This window comes from Girardinichthys multiradiatus, chromosome X (genome assembly GCF_021462225.1).
Source record: "Girardinichthys multiradiatus isolate DD_20200921_A chromosome X, DD_fGirMul_XY1, whole genome shotgun sequence".
Lineage (NCBI taxonomy): Eukaryota > Metazoa > Chordata > Actinopteri > Cyprinodontiformes > Goodeidae > Girardinichthys > Girardinichthys multiradiatus.
Genome location: NC_061817.1, coordinates 1,616,168 through 1,633,046, shown reverse-complemented (window position 1 = coordinate 1,633,046; position 16,879 = coordinate 1,616,168). Strand labels below are relative to the sequence as shown.

The window sequence follows — 16,879 nt, the reverse complement described above, 5'->3', positions numbered from 1 at the left end:
GATCATTCACAAGGAAATGATATTCCTACATGACAAAAAAGACATACAGCACAGGTTGCTGGGGTTGGGATTGGAACCAGGGACTCTGTAAATGGGTAGCGTGCTCTACTGCTACGCCACACGCCTTCTTCATGTTTTTACTCAGAATACACTGTGCAGTTTTCCTAAAGCCTCTGTGGGTGTGGAAATAAAAGCTAATTTAGAAGCTTGTGAACATTACACCCTTTTTTTTTTAAACACACTAATATTTTGAACACCAGTGTATGTTTTGGTCAGGCCCGTCATGTGGAGGGTGGCAGTGCTGGGCTGATCCCCAGTCAGATGTTGGAGGAGAAAAGAAAAGCTTTTGTCAAGAAAGATGTGGAGCTGGCACCTGCAGGTACATGAACTAAAAGAACACAAGTCAGATTTAAACTCCAATAACTGTGATTTGCTCCCATCTACTGGTATGTTCCCAAGTCTGTCCTGTAAATACGCAGTACAAATACGGCTCCAAAAATTTGAGTATCATGAAAATGTTCAATATTTTTTGTCAAAAGTCTAGTCAAGTTTATTTATATAGCGCTTTTCAGCAACAAGGCACTCAAGGCGCTGTACATATGGAAAAACATTACAATGATACAGGAAATTAAACAACAGAGTTAATTTAAAAAAATAAAAATAAAATAAAGAAAATAGAATGATGGATAAGAAAATGAAAAGAAAATTGGACTGAAAACTTAACTAATAATGTTTAGATAATACATTCAAAGGCCACTCTAAACAAATAAGTTTTTAATCTTGATTTAAAGCAACTTAGAGTTTCGTCGCTTTTACAGTTTTCTGGGAGTTTATTCCAGATTAGTGGAGCATAAGAACTAAAAGCTGCTTCTCCATGTTTGGTTCTGGTTCTGCAGAGTAGATTTGAGCCAGAAGACCTGCGAGGTCTGGGTGGTTGATACACAGACAACAAGTCTGTAATGTGTTTTGGTGCTAAGCCATTCAGTGATTTATAGACTAACAGAAGTATTTTAAACTCTATTCTCTGAGCTACAGGGAGCCAGTTTAGGGACTTTAGAACCGGGGTGATGTTCTCCACTTTCTTAGTTCTAGTGAGGACGCGGGCAGCAGCGTTCTGGATCAACTGCAGCTGTCTGATCGACTTTTTAGGCAGACCTGTGAAGACACCGTTGCAGTAATCAATTCTACTAAAGATGAATGCATGAATTAGTTTTTCAAGGTCCTGCTGAGACATTAGTCCTTTAATCCTGGAGATGTTCTTTAGGTGATAAAAGGCTGACCTTGTTACTGTCTTTATGTGCCTCTGAAGGTTCAGGTCTGAGTCCATCACTATACCCAGGTTTCGAGCCTGACTGGTGGTTTCTAGCTGTATTAACTGAAGCTGTGTGCTAACTTTTAAATGCTCTTCCTTTGGTCCAAAGATTATTACTTCAGTTTTGTTTTGATTCAGCTGAAGAAATCTTTGGTACATCCATGAATTGATTTCTTCTAAGCATTTACCCAGCGCTTGAATGGGTTCATGGTCACCTGGTGACATGGTAACATATAGCTGTGTGTCATCTGCATAGTTATGATAACTTACGTTGTTGTTTATTAAAATCTGAGTTAGGGGGAGCATGTAGATATTGAATAGGAGGGGCCCTAAGATGGACCCTTGGGGAACGCCACATGTGATTTTTGTGCTCTCTGATGTAAAGTTACCTACTGACACAAAAAAGTCCCTGTCCTTCAAGTAGGATTTAAACCAATTGAGTGCCAGAAAGGCCGACCCAGTTTTCCAGGCGCTCTAATAAAATGGAGTGATGCAGCACTAAGGTCCAATAATACCAGCGCTGTGGTTCTTCCACAGTCTGCATTTATACGGATGTCATTGAACACCTTGACAAGAGCAGTCTCTGGACTGTGGTGAGCAGGAAGCCTGACTGGAAGACATCGAAGTGGTTGGTCGTTGTTAGGAAGTTGTTTAACTGCTGAAATACAGCTTTTCAATAATCTTACTGATGAAGAGGAGGTTTGATATAGGCCTGTAGTTCTGTAGTAGCAGCTTGTCCAAGTTGCTCTTTTTCAATAGAGGTTTGATAATTGCTGTTTTCAGGGCCTGGGGGAAAACACCTGACAAAAGGGACGTGTTTATTATTTGTGTTAAATCAGATGTTATTACAGGCAAAGCTTTCTTAAGGAAAGCTGTGGATAAAAGATCGAGACAGCAGGAAGAAGAGCTTAGTTGCTGTACGATTTCTTCTAAGATTTTGCAGTTTATTTGGTGAAATTGGGAAATTTTGTCAAAATCAGTTCTAGTTGGAGACAACTTTGGTACTGGAGTTGATGTGCTGACTGCCTCTCTGATCTTTTGGGTTTTTTCAGTAAAGAATTTAGCAAATTCATTGCAGGCCCTGGTAGAGTGGAGTTCAGATGCTACAGTTACAGGAGGGTTTGTTAACCTGTTGACCGTGGCAAATAAAGCACGAGCATTGTTAATGTTTTTGCCGATGATCTCAGAAAAGAAGGATTCCCTTGCATTTTTCAGTTGTGGGTTATATCTGTATAGTCTCTCTTTATAGATAATATAGTGAACCTGGACTCCAGTCTTTCGCCACCTGCATTCAGCTTTCCGACACTCCTTTTTTTCACTTTTGACTGGTGGAGCACTTCTCCATGGAGACATTTTCTTCCCAGAAACGACTTTCACTTTAATTGGAGCAATTGAATCAATGATGTCCAAGATTTTAGAATGAAAGTTATCTACCAGCTCATCTACAGTGTTACAGGGCAAAGTGGAGGTAGAAGAGTAAATCTGGTTAAAGGTTTCAGCAGCACCGTCCTTAAAGATGCGTTTTCTTATCATGTCTCTTTGGCAAACTGAGTCATTGCAAATGATGCTTTCAAAAATAACAGAAAAGTGGTCAGATAGAGCAACATCAGTTACAGACACCTTGGAAATGTTTAGACCCTTAGTGATGATCAAGTCCAAAATATGTCCCTGTTTGTGCGTTTGCTGTTTAACATGTTGAGTCAAACCAAAATTTCTAAGAGTGTCACATAGATCTATTGCACCTCTGTCTTCAGGATTGTCCATGTGAATGTTGAAGTCTCCCACAATAATTAAACAGTCATAATCAACACATATCACAGATAAAAGCTCATTAAAATCAATGATAAGGTTTGTTTTGGACTTAGGAGGCCTGTAAATATTCAAGAACATTGTTCGGACAGGGCTCTTTACCTGGAGACCCAAATATTCAAAAGAGTCAAATTTGCCCAGAAATACTTTTTTACACTCTAAGAAATCTTTAAACAAAGTGGCCCCTCCACCTTTTCTTTGCTGTCTGCTCTCACAAAGAAAATTGTAGTTCGGAGGTGTCGCCTCTATCAGAATGGGAGCTTCATTAAATTCATGTAACAATGTTTCTGTTAAAAACATAACATCAAGATCGTGGTCAGTAATGAAGTCATTGATTAAAAATGATTTTCTTGACAGAGATCTAATGTTCAGTAAAGCCAGTTTATATGACTTAGTTGTTGATATTAACTCTGTGTCTGGTTGTACCTGACAGTTTATAGCTTTTAAGCTTGATTGTTTATTACTAATGGACCCAGTTGTCCAACAGACAGTTATTAATACCCTTAACAGGAACGGTAAGCCACAAAAGGTCATTGTTAAAGAAGCTGGCATATCAATAAAAAGTTGAGTGGAAGGAAAAAGTGTGCTAGGAAAGGTTTCAGCAACGGAGTAAACCTCAGTCTTGAGAGTATTGTCAAACAAAATCCTTTCAAGAATTTGGGGCATTTTATTTGGTGATCAATGACCCAGAGTCCAGGGGAAGAGTGGAGAGGCACAGAATACATTTTACTTAAAGTCCAGTGTGACGTTTTCACAGTCAGTGATGGTTTGGGGTGCCATGTCATCTGCTGGTTCTGGTCCACTGTGTTTTCTGTCTACAGTCCATGCAGCTGTCAACAAGAAAATTTTAGAGCACTTCATGCTTAGTTCTGCTGAGAAGTTTTATGGAGATGCTGATTTCATTTTCCAGCAGGACCTGATACTGGCCCACACTGCCAAAGATACTGAAAGCTGGTTCCATGACCATGGTGTTACTGTGCTTGATTGGCCAACTAACTGGCCTAAGCTGAACCCCATAGAGAATCTATGGAGCATTGTCAAGAGGAGGATGAGAGATACCAGAACCAACAATGCAGATGACCTGAAGGCCACTATTAAAGCAACCTGGACTTCAATTATACCTCAGCAGAACCACAGGCTGTTTGCCTCCATGTCACGCCACATTGATGCAGTACAGGGGTTGGACAATGAAACTGAAACACCTGGTTTTAGACCACAATAATTTATTAGTATGGTGTAGGGCCTCCTTTTGCAGCCAATACAGCATCAATTCGTCTTGGGAATGACATCTACAAGTCCTGCACAGTGGTCAGAGGGATTTTAAGCCATTCTTCTTGCAGGATAGTGGCCAGGTCACTATGTGATACTGGTGGAGGAAAACGTTTCCTGACTTGCTCCTCCAAAACACCCCAAAGTGGCTCAATAATATTTAGATCTGGTGACTGTGCAGGCCATGGGAGATGTTCAACTTCACTTTCATGTTCATCAAACCAATCTTTCACCAGTCTTGCTGTGTGTATTGGTGCATTGTCATCCTGATACACGGCACCGCCTTCAGGATACAATGTTTGAACCACTGGATGCACATGGTCCTCAAGAATGGTTCGGCAGTCCTTGGCAGTGACGCGCCCATCTAGCACAAGTATTGGGCCAAGGGAATGCCATGATATGGCAGCCCAAACCATCAGTGATCCACCCCCATGCTTCACTCTGGGCATGCAACAGTCTGGGTGGTACGCTTCTTTGGGGCTTCTCCACACCGTAACTCTCCTGGATGTGGGGAAAACAGTAAAGGTGGACTCATCAGAGAACAATACATGTTTCACATTGTCCACAGCCCAAGATTTGTGCTCCTTGCACCATTGAAACCGACGTTTGGCATTGGCATGAGTGACCAAAGGTTTGGCTATAGCAGCCCGGCCGTGTATATTGACCCTGTGGAGCTCCCAACGGACAGTTCTGGTGGAAACAGGAAAGTTGAGATGCACATTTAATTCTGCCGTGATTCGGGCAGCCGTGGCTTTATGTTTTTTGGATACAATCCGGGTTAGCACCCGAGCATCCCTTTCAGACAGCTTCCTCTTGCGTCCACAGTTAATCCTGTTGGATGTGGTTGGTCCTTCTTGGTGGTATGCTGACATTACCCTGGATACCGTGGCTCTTGATACATCACAAAGACTTGCTGTCTTGGTCACAGATGCGCCAGCAAGACGTGCACCAACAATTTGTCTTCTTTTGAACTCTGGTATGTCACCCATAATGTTGTGTGCATTTCCATATTTTGAGTAAAACTGTGCTCTTACCCTGCTAATTGAACCTTCACACTCTGCTCTTACTGGTGCAATGTGCAATCAATGAAGACTGGCTACCAGGCTGGTCCAATATAGCCATGAAACCTCCCACACTAAAATGACAGGTGTTTCATTTTCATTGTCCAACCCCTGTACACCTCTTTGCTAAAATGGTCCCTCCAAATCTGGCATTTATAGAAGAGTGGCAAGAAGATAACCGTTGACAAAAGAAAGCCATAGGGCATGTCAGGAACACAGCAAAAATATAAAATTGGGTGTTCTTATTGATGAGCATTTGTCATGGGAACCTTCTATAAATTATATAAAAGGTAAAATATCTAAAACCATTGCTTTAATAAATAAGGTCAAGGATATTCTGAACAAAAAGGCTTTTTATATATTGTATAATGAATCGATTGTACCATATCTGACGTATTGTGTGGAAGTGTGGGGTAGCGCCTGTAAAACATATATAAATTCAAACTTCCTCTTACAGAAAAGAGCTGTCAGTTATTAGTGGAAGTGGATATAGAGATTATACAAATCCACCATTTATACAGTTATATTTACTGAAAATTCATGAGTTGATTGAAATTGAAATATGTACAAAGCTCATAAGAAAACGTTACCAAACAACATTCAAATCAGACTTATTAAAAGGGAAAAGTAAATATAATTTAAAAGGAACTGAGCTCTTAAAAAAAAAATAGATGTAGAACTGTGTGGATGGAAAGATGTATTTCAGTTAAGGGTGTTAGTTTGTGGAATGATCTTGACAGTGAGGTGAAGCACTCTTAATTCTTTTTTTATTTTTACAAGAACAAAAGAAAGAAAAATCTCACTCTGTGTAATGATCCACATACTATATAAGTTCCACTTTCTAAAATGAGTGGCATAAATATTTTTAAACAATATTCAAATTTTTTGAGCTATACTTGTTTTTCTAGTCAGGAGGCCTGATGAGTTGTTCGATACAGCCTTTCAAAAGTATTCACACCCTCATGAGTGTGAATATTTTTGCAAGCACTATATATTCTAGTTTCTGTCTTTATATATCATTTGATATGAGAACAATAAGAATATATAACATATGGATCATTCCAAAGTGGTATATTTCATTTCCCAATCTTTGTGGTTTCTGTACTTGAACACTTAACACTGAGCTGGTGGAGTGAACCATAAAGCATTTCAATAAGCTAAAGCAAGTCTGGCTACATAAAAGCTGTTTTATTATGATGTGACAGGAAATCTTTGCACTGGTCTTGGAGTGAAGAAAAAGAAAAAGATGATGTATGTGACCACAAAAAATGCAGGTAAAAGTGGGATTTCTCTATGTGCTGTTTTTTAATTTCCTAGTTCTAAAATTGTACAGTGCCTTGCGAAAGTATTCGACCCCCTTGAACTTTTCAACCTCTTGCCACATTTCAGGCTTCAAACATAAAGATATAAAATTCAAATTTTTTGTGAAGAATCAACAAGTGGGAAACAATCGTAAAGTGGAATGAAATTTATTGGATGTGTCAAACTTTTTTAGCAAATAAAAAACTGAAAAGTGGAGCGTGCAATATTATTCGCCCCCTTGAGTTAATACTTTGTAGCGCCACCCTTTGCTGCAGTTATAGCTGCAAGTCGCATGAGGTATGTCCCTATCAATTTTGCACATCGAGAGACTGAAATTCTTGCCCATTCTTCCTTGCAAAACAGCTTGAGCTCAGTGAGGTTGGATGGAGAGCATTTGTGAACAGCAGTCTTCAGCTCTCTCCACAGATTCTCAATTGGATTCAGGTCTGGACTTTGACTTAGCCATTCCAATACCTGGATACGTTTATTTGTGAACCATTCCATTGTAGATTTGGCTTTATGTTTTAGATCATTGTCTTGTTGGAAGATAAATCTCCATCCCAGTCTCAGGTCTCTTGCAGACTCCAACAGGTTTTCTTCCCGAATGAAAAACAGGCCCAAACCATGATGCTGCCACCACCATGTTTGACAGTGGGGATGGTGTGTTCAGGGTGATGAGCTGTGTTGTTTTTACACCAAACATATCGTTTTGCATTGTGGCCAAACAGTTTGATTTTGATTTCATCTGACCAGAGCACCTTCTTCCACATGTTTGGTGTGTCTCCCAGGTGGCTTGTGGCAAACTTTAAACGAGACTTTTATGGTTATCTTTGAGAAATGTCTTTCTTCTTGCCACTCTTCCATAAAGGCCAGATTTGTACAGTGTACGACTGATTGTTGTCCTATGGACAGACTCTCCCACCTCAGCTGTAGATCTCTGCAGTTCATCCAGAGTGATCATGGACCTCTTGGCTGCATCTCTGATCAGTCTTCTCCTTGTTTGAGATGAAAGTTTAGAGGGACGGCCGGGTCTTGGCAGATTTGCAGTGGTCTGATACTCCTTCCATTTCAATATGATTGCTTGCACAGTGCTCCTTGGGATGTTTAAAGCTTGGGAAATCTTTTTGTATCAAAATCCAGCTTTAAACTTCTCCACAACAGTATCTCGGACCTGCTTCTGTGTTCCTTGGTCTTCATGATGCTCTCTGCGCTTTGAACAGAACCCTGAGACTATCACAGAGCAGGTGCGTTTATACGGAGACTTGATGACACACAGGTGGATTCTATTTATCATCATCAGTCATTTGGGACAACATTGGATCATTCAGAGATCCTCACTGAACTTCTGGAGTGAGTTTGCTGCACTGAAAGTAAAGGGACCGAATAATAGTGCACGCCCCACTTTTCAGTTTTTTATTTGTTAAAAACGTTTGACACATCCAATAAATTTCATTCCACTTCATGATTGTGTCCCACTTGTTGTTGATTCTTCACAAAAAATAAATTTTATATCTTTATGTTTGGAGCCTGAAACGTGGCAAGAGGTTGACCAGTTCAAGGGGGCTGAGTACTTTCGCAAGGCACTGTACATTTCTTCCTGAGTGATTCTTAACTAATCTGCATATGTCCTATCATTTAACCTTTCATTTCATTCAGAATTTGATAGACATGAAATCCTGCTGTATGAGGAGGTGGCAAAGGTCCCACCATTTAAAAGAAAAACTTTGGTTCTAATCGGTGCTCAGGGAGTTGGGAGGCGCAGACTGAAGGCCAAGCTTCTGCTGAGAGATCCACAACTCTTTGGCACCACCATCCCATGTATGACATCTGATTTTATTGCTTGACTTGAAGCTTAGTGGATACATTAAGAAGAATTTGTCGTATTTCTACTCTACCCTTTTATCTTAAATGCTTTATCATTATAAGGACAATAGCTATGCTTTCTTTGAAAGTCTTGGGTTAGAACCCTGGTAATAGTTGTGTTTTCATCTCTATCCAGACACCTCCAGAAAGCCCAAAAAGGGTGAAGGTGAGAGTCGAATGTATGCTTTCACAAGCCGCACTAAGATGGAGGCTGACATCAAGAATGGCCACTATCTTGAATATGGAGAGTATGAAGGCAACTTGTATGGTTTAAAGATTGACTCAATACACGAAGTGGTGGAGGCAGGACGCGTCTGCATACTGGATGCCAACCTACAGGTATACAGACATTGTTCACATGCTCCTTATGATTTTAAAACCAGTTACTTTATACCAGTATTACTGGCCTAAATTTGTCATCTTTTAATGTTGACCCTGGAAGTAAAGGTGTTGTCAGAGTTATTTTCCCAATTTCCAGATGTGGAGCAAAGCTGAGAAATGAAGGTCAGCCATAATCATCCATTTGTTTTTTAGCTGCCATGCCAAGAAGCACCTAAAGCTTGCACTGTACAGGTCCTTCTCAAAATATTAGCATATTGTGATAAAGTTAATTATTTTCCATAATGTAATGATGAAAATGTAACATTCATATATTTTAGATTCATTGCACACTAACTGAAATATTTCAGGTCTTTTATTGTCTTAATACAGATGATTTTGGCATACAGCTCATGAAAACCCAAAATTCCTATCTCACAAAATTAGCATATCATTAAAAGGGTCTCTAAACGAGCTATGAACCTAATCATCTGAATCAACGAGTTAACTCTAAACACCTGCAAAAGATTCCTGAGGCCTTTAAAACTCCCAGCCTGGTTCATCACTCAAAACCCCAATCATGGGTAAGACTGCCGACCTGACTGCTGTCCAGAAGGCCACTATTGACACCCTCAAGCAAGAGGGTAAGACACAGAAAGACATTTCTGAACGAATAGGCTGTTCCCAGAGTGCTGTATCAAGGCACCTCAGTGGGAAGTCTGTGGGAAGGAAAAAGTGTGGCAGAAAACGCTGCACAACGAGAAGAGGTGACCGGACCCTGAGGAAGATTGTGGAGAAGGGCCGATTCCAGACCTTGGGGGACCCGCGGAAGCAGTGGACTGAGTCTGGAGTAGAAACATCCAGAGCCACCGTGCACAGGCGTGTGCAGGAAATGGGCTACAGGTGCCGCATTCCCCAGGTCAAGCCACTTTTGAACCAGAAACAGCGGCAGAAGCGCCTGACCTGGGCTACAGAAAAGCAGCACTGGACTGTTGCTCAGTGGTCCAAAGTACTTTTTTCGGATGAAAGCAAATTCTGCATGTCATTCAGAAATCAAGGTGCCAGAGTCTGGAGGAAGACTGGGGAGAAGGAAATGCCAAAATGCCAGAAGTCCAGTGTCAAGTACCCACAGTCAGTGATGGTCTGGGGTGCCGTGTCAGCTGCTGGTGTTGGTCCACTGTGTTTTATCAAGGGCAGGGTCAATGCAGCTAGCTATCAGGAGATTTTGGAGCACTTCATGCTTCCATCTGCTGAAAAGCTTTATGGAGATGAAGATTTCATTTTTCAGCATGACCTGGCACCTGCTCACAGTGCCAAAACCACTGGTAAATGGTTTACTGACCATGGTATCACTGTGCTCAATTGGCCTGCCAACTCTCCTGACCTGAACCCCATAGAGAATCTGTGGGATATTGTGAAGAGAACGTTGAGAGACTCAAGACCCAACACTCTGGATGAGCTAAAGGCCGCTATCGAAGCATCCTGGGCCTCCATAAGACCTCAGCAGTGCCACAGGCTGATTGCCTCCATGCCACGCCGCATTGAAGCAGTCATTTCTGCAAAAGGATTCCCGACCAAGTATTGAGTGCATAACTGTACATGATTATTTGAAGGTTGACGTTTTTTGTATAAAAAACACTTTTCTTTTATTGGTCGGATGAAATATGCTAATTTTGTGAGATAGGAATTTTGGGTTTTCATGAGCTGTATGCCAAAATCATCCGTATTAAGACAATAAAAGACCTGAAATATTTCAGTTAGTGTGCAATGAATCTAAAATATATGAATGTTAAATTTCCATCATGACATTATGGAAAATAATGAACTTTATCACAATATGCTAATATTTTGAGAAGGACCTGTATATTTAACATATTTGTGTTGCTGTTTAGCAGCCGATGGCACTCAGCTCTTTAGTTCCATGAAAAAGTGTTTGTCCCCTTACAGATTTGTTCCATTTTCGCTATTTGTCACAGTTAAATGTTTACAATCGACAAACTTTAATATCAGGCAATGACATCCTGAGGAAATACAGAAGCAGCTTTCAATTTTAAATCCATCCAAACCAACATGGTCCTTTGGGAAAATATAACTGCCCTCCCTTGTTAAATCATTAAATTACAGTGATTATTATTTGAACATCTGATTTAGATTTTCCTAACCAAAACTGATCCAGGAGGTCACAAAAAACCCAGCACTGTGGACCTCACTTGTCTTAGTTAAGGCCAGGGTGGATGATCCAACAAAAAGAAAGAGACTGGGCAAAATGGCATCCATGGGAGAGCTCCAAGGCCAAAACCACTGCTGACCCAAAAGAAGCCAAAGGCCTTTCTCACATTTGCCAAAAAACATCTTGATGGTCCAAGACCTTTTAATGTGGACTAATGAACAAAATTGGAATGGTTTTTGAAGCTGTGTTCCATTACATCTTGTGTAAACCTAAAATAGCATTTATTTAAAAAAGAACCTTGATCGGACAAACTGGTGGTGCTACTGTGATGGTCTAGGGTTTAATTGCAACTTCAGAACCCAAACAACTTGCTATTGATGTAATATAAAACATAAAAAATTATCAATTCTGCTCTCAAATGGAAAATCAGGAAGGAGAATGTTTGGCCATCTGCTAAGGGATAGTCGGTTTATACAGTAGAAAAATGATCCAAACCACACCAGCAAGTTCACTTCTGGATGGCTCCACAAAAAAAGAAAAAAACAAATGAAAGGTTTTGAAGTGTTCTAGTCAAAGTCTGGATTAAAAGTCCTATCGAGAGGGTGTAGTGTGATCTGAAACCGGGTGTTAATGCTCTAAATCCCTCCAGTGTGGTTGCAATACCCCATATTGTGGACCCGTAACTTTTGCCAGACTCTAAGAGCGTTTTAAACAATTTATTTTAACAGATAGACTGGCGGATATCAGGAAACCTCTGCAGGAATGGACAAGAACTTCCACAAGGGGAGATGACCGGTTAGTGGCTGTTAAAGAGTCAGGGTTTTCAGAAAGACTCAAGGGAAAAGCCACTAACCTTTTCAGGATCCAGGTTCAGGTGCTGAGGCAGTCTGCCTGTCTCCATCCCCAGAGGGAAGGGGACCACTTCCTGGGTCCGGGTTCTGGTTGGCCCTACGGGGTATCGGCATTTGGACCTGGGAGTATAGAGCATGTATGGGGAGTTGAGTGAGTGTATGGCATCCATTGTTGTTTGTCATTACGTTGGGTGCATGGGTGTGTGTGTTTTTATGTGTACGCACGAGGGTGGGAATGTGTGATTGTGACTGTGTACCTGTTTTTTTGTGTCAGGTTGGGTCTTGGATTGCTCCTTCTCCTGGATCAGTTTAGGCCCCCGATCAAATGTGGGGCCTATTACCTCCCCGCCACACTACCTGCCGGTGGTTGTTGTCTCTGCCCGCTGGTGTATTGGTGGTTCTCGGTGTCCTGGGCTGGGTGCTTTGGTGTGTGCCGGCTCACTCCTGGTGGCTGCTTGCCGGGGCCTGGACCCCTGGGCTCTGTCGGGCTTCTGCTTGGGAAGTGATATGTCCCGGGGTCTCGGGGTGCATGGCTGTATGTGTTCGGACCTAGACAGGTGCTGCTCGGTGGTTCCCCTGGGACTTTCTCCTGTTCTTCTCTGGGGAGTTGTGGTGGTCCCGGTGATGGGTCTCCTGGGGTTCCTGTACTCTGGGAGGCCTTTCGATGTCTATGGCTCTGATCTCCTCCGTATCTGTCCCAGGTCCAGTGGGGGTGGTACCATGCACCTTTTGGTTAAAAAAAAGCTGTTTATATGAATGCTTCTGCAAGTGTAGAAGCAAGCAGGGTGTTGTCTTGTATTCTCTTCATCCTTGTACATCCTTCATCCTTCCTCCATTCTTTTCTCCTTCTCTCCCCTTTACCTTTTTGCCCCACCTCTCTCTCTTTCGTGCTTCTTATTTTTTTCCTTTTCGTTTCTGTCTCGGTGTCCGAAACAATTTGAAATAATCCCAAAGCAGTTTCTAATAAAGTTTATTTTATAAATATCAAACAGAGCTTTAAAGCATCAGCTGTAATGCTCCACTCAACAATTCTGAGCGCTATTCTGCCGGACAGGACACCGTAAAAAAAAAAATTTAAACTCCCATAATTTCATACATATAATGGGGAAATAAAATCCTATGGCTGTCAGTAAAGTCAAGAGGAACATGCCGTTTCCCCATGAGCCCACAGCTTGTAGAATAACCTTCTGCAGCAATAACGTGATGCACACCTGCTCATGATCAATTAATCAAATCCAAGAGATTATCAGCAACAGGCTGCTCCTTTCCTTCTTAGATCCTATGGAAGCAACAGGTGTGCACCTATTTTCTTAAATGACTTTAATAACAGTCAGAGAAACTTTCTTTTTTCTCTCTGTGAGATCTGATACCTTTCATGGAGAAATTATTTTGAGAAATTATTAGTCATGACTTTGCTTCCAATATATGCTCTAATTCAGTTTCAATTCAGTTTATTTCTATAGCGCCAATTCACAACACATGTCGTCTCAAGGCACTTCACAACAGTCAGGTTCATACATTCCAATTAATCGTAACCATTGAACAGTGCAGTCAGATTCAGTTATTTATTCAAATTGGATAAAAGGTTTTTCTGTCTAAGCAAACCCAACAGATTGCATCAAGTCAGAGGTTTGTAGCATTCACTCCTCCTGGATGAGCTCTAAGACAAAGAAAAAGTTCTAACTTTCATAAAATATGCAGGTTAAATCTAATCTGTCCATGTATTTTGCATGTTGCATATGCCTGCTCCTTCCAGTCTCTCAAAGTACTGCGGACCTCAGAGTTCTTGCCCTATGTGGTATTCCTTCAGTCTCCTGACTTCGAGGTGCTCAAGGCGATGAATCACTCTGCTGTAGAGGCAGGGGTGGTCACGAAGGCCCTGACGGTATGAGGAAAATGAATCATGTAATGCATTGAAATATGTGTCACAGAACTGTGAGGAAAGCTATGCTGTGTGTTCTCTGTTGCAGGATGAAGAGCTGCAGAGGACCTGCGATGAGAGTGCCAAAATTAAGGCAGCCTTTGGTCACTTCTTTGACCTTACCATCATTAATGAGAACCTTGATGAGACGTATCGCACTGTCAAAGCTGCCTTGGAAACAGTTTCCAAAAACCCACAGTGGGTCCCGGTCACGTGGGTGTTCTAAGAACAGAGAAAACTGCCCACATTTTGTCATCGGTTTCAGCATCCTTGCCATGGATTAGACATCCAGGACAAACTGCCCCTGGACACAGAAAGGACTGTGTGTGTTCATTTGTATGTGTATACAACACAGTCACAATGTGGGGGACTCTGCATCCTTTTGGTACCAAAAGTGGTTTCCTTTTGTAGAACTTAGCCTGTTAGATGGTAAAGGCAGCTTTCAGGTGCAGTAAAGTCTCAAAGAGCTGTTAGAAACATTTATGAAGTCTTCTCTAAAAGACTCTGTATGTGCATGAACATGCATGTTTCTGTTAATCTGAGGACTTCAGAACTTTGTATATGTACATGTTACTTATGAATATCAGCAGATTTTGTCATTTGTTACATTTCACAAGGAGATCAGACCTCGATAAAAAACAAATTGGGGTCAGAATTTCACAATGTGCCAAGAGATTCATATCAGACAGAAAATGAATCTTGCCAACAAATATAAAGTATTTTTCTACTTTTTTGTTGATTTTTGTTTTTTATTGTTTTGACTTCCAGACACAATAATGTAACAAAGTGAATCCAGTTTATTTAAACCCTGTGTTACTTCATCAACCCCCTCCTTAAATTCCAGTATGGCTGCCGTTCATATAAAACAAAGTGACCCATGTTGCTTACATAGGATCTAGCTTTTGTTTAACACCCTTAGGTTTTTAGTTTATTAAATCAGACACTTAACTTCTGTTAGAGAACATGTTGGTTCAGTGTTTAAATGTACAAAACACAGTAACACATCGTCATGTTAACTGAGCATAACAGTATTTCCCTATGACTCAACAAGTCAGGGATGTTTGTCAGGAAAAGGTCAACCAACACACTGAAATTGGTAAATGGTCTGTGCTTGTATCGCGTTTTATCACGCTTTCACACTACAATCGGTTATTGACCCATTTGTACACACATTCACACACTGGCAGTGGTAAGGTACATTGTAGCCACAGCTGCCCTGGGACAGACCTACAGAAGTGGGGCTGCCATAAAATCAGCGCCACTGGGTCCTCTGACCACCATCAGCACTATTAGGCAGGTGGTAGTCAGGCTCTCTATGCCTTTAGTATATTTGGTGATACCAATGCAGCATTCATTTTTTCAGAAGGTAAAGAGGTGGTAAGGTGGTCAAGACATGAAGAAATTGCAGTTTTTCCAGTAGCTGGATAGACTATGTATTATCTGGGAGAATATGTTTGCTATGAACCCCTTGCATGCTACAGGTAATACTGGGCAGGTCTAGCAGGTGGTGAGAATTGTATGACAGATTAATAGGGTAATAATCTGTGTGAGTGCTGTTACATGGGTTGTGTGAACATGAAACTGCATTTAATAAAGCCAACTGAAACAGGTTACAATCTGAATGCATTTAGCCATCCCCGATTACTGCCTTACTGTCTGATTAGTTTACAAAGTGCAACACAACTGAGAAGAACTGATATTAGTAACACAGATCATCTAAGGAGCAGGTGTTCTGAGAACTGAGGCATTACATAGTTTGGACTCCCTCATTATAAACCCACATCATTAGGCACATTGTTTCTTTAACAATGACACATCTAATACAATCTGTCATTCCAAGCTGGCACTATTATGTTTCAGTGATCCTCATACTTGTACACAGTTTGTAGGTAGCTTGTACCTGCACAGTGGTATACTAGGTACTTATATTAGCTTGAATGACACTTTAGTGATCATGTCCAGAAGTCCTTTTTTAAATATATGTCTTTAACCCATGAGTGTAAAACACAGGAACTATGTTGCCATTTTTCACGTTCCCTCCTCAAATTTGTTGTGTTCTCTTGGGTTCGCCTACATGCCACACTGTTCGTGGTGCCAACTGCAGAGATGTTTATCTTTCTACTGAACCCTTTTTACTGGCAGCTACTGAATCATTTTAACACACAATGTTGAGTCATAAACAAGGAAAACTGGTGCTTATCAAATTCTTTATGAGTACACCTGGCATCAGTTGTTTTAGTTTTTCTTATGGAGAGATTTTAGTTACTAAGTTGATATTTATGTTTTAGTTTCTGAAAGTTGCCTAAGAGGAACAGATGTCTTTCTGCCAGCTTTTATGTTCCAGTCAATTTGAAAGTTTGAAAATATCATTATTGCTCTCCTGAGGACATTCCAAAACCTCATTGTGTCCTTTTTCTATAAAATGGATGCATACAAGCATTTTTTTGCTTTATGCATTTTTGCTTTCTGAATTTAGGTACATCTTAGGACAGAAGCAGTAACTCAGATCTTACAGGGGTTTTTATTCTGTTCTGTGACTGATGCTTTTCTGTATAATTAATTCAAGAAAGAAGTATCTTCATATATAAGTTTACAGTACATATGTCTGACAGTTCTAAAATAGTGTGTACTCTAAAGGTAGTAAAAATGTATGTACTTGATATGAGCAACTGAAACATTCCATGATGTATAAAACATGTTCAAAATAATGGCACTATGTGAATTATTTCAAGACAATTTGGCATTATACGTCAGTTTTGTATTAGATTACACTGAACATTGTTTTACGGTCAATTTCTGATCTCTGATATTTTATAAAGCTTTGACCTGCTAATACCGATTTTAGCTGATTTGTGGTTAGAAACTATAATATCAAAAGATATTTAAACAAAATTCTAAATATTTTCGAGCCTTCTGTTTTATTTCAGGAGCAGAGTCAACATCAGGGTGTGTGTTTGTGAGAAGAGTCACTATAAATAATTTACTATTTTAAAAGAAGGATAA

At 40.6% G+C, this 16,879-nt stretch overlaps 1 protein-coding gene across 2 annotated transcripts in view; it reads left to right on the top strand.

Annotated features, from left to right (window-relative positions):
• LOC124863441 (MAGUK p55 subfamily member 2-like) overlaps window positions 1-16,584 on the top strand; it is a 30,658-nt gene extending 14,074 nt beyond the window's left edge. For both annotated transcript variants that reach the window (XM_047357811.1, XM_047357810.1), the window contains 6 exons: window positions 277-379; window positions 6,657-6,725; window positions 8,410-8,571; window positions 8,753-8,955; window positions 13,712-13,840; window positions 13,926-16,584. In XM_047357811.1, coding sequence (XP_047213767.1) covers window positions 277-379; window positions 6,657-6,725; window positions 8,410-8,571; window positions 8,753-8,955; window positions 13,712-13,840; window positions 13,926-14,102 — 843 coding nt within the window. In that variant the 3' untranslated portion in view covers window positions 14,103-16,584. The remainder of the gene's footprint in view (window positions 1-276; window positions 380-6,656; window positions 6,726-8,409; window positions 8,572-8,752; window positions 8,956-13,711; window positions 13,841-13,925) is intronic.
• The last annotated feature ends 295 nt before the right edge of the window (window positions 16,585-16,879 follow it).